The sequence below is a fragment of the Chaetura pelagica genome, unplaced genomic scaffold (assembly GCF_000747805.2).
Source record: "Chaetura pelagica isolate M959 unplaced genomic scaffold, ChaPel_1.0 scaffold38, whole genome shotgun sequence".
Lineage (NCBI taxonomy): Eukaryota > Metazoa > Chordata > Aves > Apodiformes > Apodidae > Chaetura > Chaetura pelagica.
Window position 1 is genome coordinate 1,557,469 of NW_009954181.1, and position 4,943 is coordinate 1,562,411.

The 4,943-nt window shown below is 55.4% G+C and overlaps 1 protein-coding gene across 1 annotated transcript in view; it reads right to left on the reverse strand.

The window, feature by feature from the left end:
- Positions 1–4,943, reverse strand: part of B3GAT1 (beta-1,3-glucuronyltransferase 1) — a 14,935-nt gene that overhangs the window by 7,833 nt on the left and 2,159 nt on the right. Inside the window, 2 exon segments of the mRNA XM_010002880.1 lie at positions 2,011–2,051; positions 3,254–3,772. Of these exon segments, the coding sequence (XP_010001182.1) occupies positions 2,011–2,051; positions 3,254–3,772 (560 nt within the window).

The window sequence follows — 4,943 nt, forward strand, 5'->3', positions numbered from 1 at the left end:
TTCGGCACGGGGCCCTCCGGGGTGGGGAGGACCCTCGGGGTCGCCCGGTGCCACCGTCAGCCCTGCTCTACAGAGTTCTGCCCTCGACCGCATCCAAACCCCCCTTCAGCACAGCCAGGGGTGGCGGCTCCACCTCCTCCCTGGGCAGCCTGTTCCAGGGAAAAGGCTTTTCCCAACATCCAGTCTGACCCTGCCCCGGTGCTGCTGGAAGCCCTTCCCTCTTGTTCTGTCCCCGTGAGAAGGGACCAGCACCAACCTCTCTGCAATGACCCCTCAGGTGGTTGTAGAGACTGATGAGCTCTCCCCTCAGCCTCCTCTGTCTCAAACTAAACATGCCCAGCTCCTTCAAGGGTTCTTCATCAGATTGACTCTCCAGGCCCTTCCTCAGCTCCGTTGCCTCCTCTGTCCTGGCTCCAGCCCCTTGAGATCTCTCTGGAATGGAGGTGCCCCAAACTGGGCACAACACTCCAGGTGTGGCCTCCCCAGTGCTGAGCACGGGGGGACAATCCCCTCTGGGCTTCTGCTGGTCACACGATTTCTACGACAAGCCAGGGAGCCATGGGCTTTCTTGGCCACCTGGGCACAAACTGGCTCATACAATTAGAACCCCCAGGTCCTTTCCTGCCAGACCCTTTCCAGCCACACTTCCCCAAGCCTGGAGTGTTCCCTGGGGTTGCTGTGGCCCAAGTGACCCAGCACTTGGCCTTGTTGAAGCCCAGACTACTGACATCAGCCCAAGGATCCAATTGATCCAGGTCTCCCTGTAGAGCTTCCCTGTCCTCTAGGAGTAGCCAGGAAGCTGAGGTGGGTGCAGCAGGAGGGTGGGCTGCTCCAGGCTTCCAGCACCCACCCAGCACAACCACTGCCCTGTGGGAGGTGAATGCACCTGAGCTTTGGCACAAGGACTAGAGCTGAGAGCCTGGAGTTGAAGAGGATGGGGCCATGATCTTCCCAGTGGTGCCCAGTGATAGGACAATGGGCACAAACTGGTGCACAGGAGGTTTTACCTAAAGATAAGAAAGTACTTCTTGACTCTGAGGGTAATGGAGCCCTGGGACAGGCTGCCCAGGGAGGTTGTGGGGTCTCTATCCCTGGAGATATTCCAAACCCACCTGGATTTATTCCTATGGGACCTGCTCTAGGGGGTCCTGCTCTAGCAGGGGGGTTGGACTAGATGATCTCCCTTCCAACCCCCACCCCTCTGTGATTCTGTGGCCCTGGGCTAGGTTCCCAGGCACCTCTGGCTTGGAGCAAGATGCAGAGCTCACTACTCACCTGCATAAGGATGCACATCTTAGAGCTGGAGAAGGAAAGTGGCAACTAACAAGAGCACTAGAAATGGGTGGCCATGGAACCAGGCAAGAGCTCAGCACTAAAACAAAGTGGCCCATAATAAACTTGATTGAGATTTAAGAGCAGGTTGGGTTTTTTTTGGTCCAAGGGTCTTTAGAGTTGTGGGGCATCAGTCGGCCACATGGACAGCTGGGGAAATCATGACACAGCAGAGGGAAGAACCTTCTCCAAGGCCACCTGGAAATGCAGGAATGGCATATCTAGGAATAAAGGTGCTTTATTTGAAATCTAAGGGGTTTAAGCTGCAGTCTCAGCCTGTGAGCCACAGAGAGGCTAAAAGCATCTTTAGAGCGAAGCACTGCAGCTCCCAGCCTCAGGGACAGCTGCTGAGTGCAGGCTCTTCAGAGCAGGGTGGTGCTTTGCAGCTGCTCCTGCTACCCAGCAGAACAACACTGGATGTCTCTGCTCCCTGTAGAATCAAGGGAAGCAGAGAGGAGCCACCTGGGGACACTCCAGATGCCTGCACTGGCCAAAGCAGATGATCTGAATGCCACTCTGCCCACTCACCCACAGCGCCCTGTCCTGCTTTGCTGGCAGCCTCAGCCTCTCAGTCCAGCCTCTTTGATCAAGGACCTCCCAGAGCTCATCTCATCACTGCTAATTACTGCAAAGGAGACCAGAAGAGCCCTGGCACTTGCCCTCCTGCATCACACACATGCTAATGGCAGCCCCAGTCCACAGGGAACCACGGTGTGTGTCTCCTGCAGTTCACAGCACATTCCACTGGCTCCATATGACCTTAACTGCAGCTACAGATCAGGGAGGAGAAGCAAAGTGAACAAAGGGAGCCTTTCTGCTTTAATAACGTGTGGTGTCTCAAGGTGCTGCCACAGCCAATCTCAAAGGGGACTGTGGAAGGAAGATATTCAGCCAGACACTCAGAATTTGCTTTCAGCTTTAAAAGCTTGTGTGTTCCTGTGGCTGTCCAAGCTAAAGTGAAAAGCATCAGGGAAGGGAGAGGGGGCATGGATGGAATGTACCTTCCCCTGCTCAAGCCCAACAAGCCTGTGAGGACATGCTGAAATTCAGCCTGTCACCACAGCTCCTGGAGCTGCCAGCTTCCAGGCTGAGATCTCAGCCTCACTGCCTGCTCACACCAACCTGAAAGACCATCCGTGCCCTGATGCTGCAAGAGGAAGAGCTCTGGAGAGGAGATGCAGGTGTCTCCTGGCAGAGAGAAAGCCAAGGCAGTGTGTGAAGGGCCCCACTTTCCTGGGAGGAGAAACAGGCACTGACAAATGCTTGTTCCCCAAATGCTTGCAGCCCAGAGACAGGCACACAAAGCATCTCTGAACAAGATGTTCTGCAAGAGCCAGGGCTGTGCTGACACCATTCAGGTGTAACCCTGAAAGGGCACTGCTGCCTGGGCTGGGGACCTGTGCAGGGCAGGAGCTGAGCTCCTGACAGCTACAGGACTTAACCTGGGGTGAGAGCAAACAAGAGCCAACAGCAAGGAAGGAAGGAAGGGAAACCCAGGGACCTCCCAAACAAGAGCAAACACGAATTAACAGCCACGTGCAACACGTGGGGGTTGTGGAGAAGAAAGGTGGGTAACATCAGGTCAGGAACCAGCTGGAAATCTCCTCCAGGGTGGGGCATGGAAGAAGGATGGCCAAGGTTTCTTTTGCTAGGCACGTGCTTCTACACAGGTGTGTTGGAGAGCAGGTAAGGTCCCAACCCTAACCAGGCTCCCCAGGGGGAAGGCAGCTCCTCCCCAGCTTCCTCTGCAGCAAAAACTACCTGATCACACAGCCCAGCATAGGCTGGGGCTCGAGTTCCTCCACGCAGGATGCCTTTGAGCCTGGGAAACACCCATTAGGCAGTGCAGGAGCCCAGCCCCAGAGCAAATTTCTGGACAGTGGGACCTCCAGTACAGACAAGACCGTTGGGAGCCCCCAGCAGGGTCTTACCTCCTCGAAGAGCTCCAGGCTGTAGGTGTTATCGTCATCGGCGAAGTAAACAATCCCGGGCTGGCTGTTATTTTTGTTAAAGGTCTCTCTCAGCCACCTGAGGGCCAGGTTCCTCTGCATGGTCCCCCGGGGGATGCGGGGGTCCCTGATGTCCCCCCGCAGCTTGTAGTTGCGGGGGGTCTCCACGTTGAGGTGGGTGTAGTTGAGGCCGGTGTCGCGCAGCAGGCGGGTGATGAGCGGGGTGCGTCGCTGCGCGTCCTCCACCAGGATCCAGTGCAGGTTGGGCACGTGCAGGAGGGTGTTGGCCAAGCGGGTCAGCTCTGCCTTCTGGACGGGCCTGCTGTAGGTGGGTGTGATGACGTGGATGGTGGGGAGGGTGTCTGACCACGGGGGTGGGCGGGTATAAACGTATTCTGTCCTCACCACCTCCACAATGTCCCGGTCCGACAGGCAGTATTCCTTGGAGTCCAAGCCTGCAGCGAGATCACGCCGGGAGTCACCACCATCATCTGAGCAAGGGGGTGGGAGAGAAGAAAAAGCCACATGGACTCGGCCTTTTAACACCCCCCCTCCCTCAGGCTGAGCCAGCAGGCTGCTTGCTCGTAGCAGGTCACCCTCATGGTTTCAGAGGAAAGGGAACAAGCTCGGGTGGAGGCTTCAATAAGTAAGTGCAGAAATAAATAAAGGAATCAAGGACAAGCACAGGTGGGAAAAGAAGTTCCTGCTGTTGGAAAACCAGCACCAAATGAGGTTGCATAGCCCAGGACAGCACTGTGGCTGAGTGCTCAGAAGCAGCAGTGTCAAAAAGCACCCAGAAGAGACAGGCTTATGCAGCAGTTAGATCTAGATAAAGAAAAGAGCAACACAGATTGATGATCTGTCATTCCTGAAGACAGGGCAAGGGGGAATGGTTTTAAACTGAAAGAGGGGAGTTTTAGGTTAGACATCAGGAAGAAATTCTTCACCATGAAGGCAGGAAGGCACTGGAACAGGTTGCCCAGGGAAGCTGTGGCTGCCCCATCCCTGGCAGTGTTGAAGGGCAGGTTGGATGGGGCTTGGAGCAGCCTGGGCTGGTGGGAGGTGTCCCTGCCCATGCAGGGGGTTGGATCTAGGCGATCTTGAAGGTCCCTTCCAACCCAAACCAGTCTGTGATTCTAAGAGCTCCAGTGCTCTGGGCACCAGGCTCAGTGGGACAGAACTCATCTCTCTGCACTCAGGCACTGGAGCAGCTGGACTGGGAGGCAGGGAACTCACTGGTGGAAGACACTGAGTCAGTGAAGATCTCCCAGCAGCATTGTCTGCCCAGGACATACCCCCCTGCTCTCCTGACAGGCCTGTGATGGGGCACAGGAAAGAAGGGAAAGACACACTTCAAATCCAGAAATGGAGAGTAGAAATTAAAGGCTCTAATTGTAGGGTTTTTTTCCTGCACAGACCTTCACCTTCCTCTGAAAAACCTCTCCTCAAAGAGCTCCTACCAGTCTCTGAACGTGGCAGCCCGTTCAGCAGCCTGGATGTGAACAATGGGCAGCATCCAGGTAACACACACTGATCCAAACACAGAGAACCCTTGCCAATAGAGAATTGTTCACAATCAGCTCCAGGAAAAAACAACCTGTTCATGCACCTGTCACTTTACCAGGGCTCAACTTCCAGTTTTGTGCCACTGTTCAGCAGCAG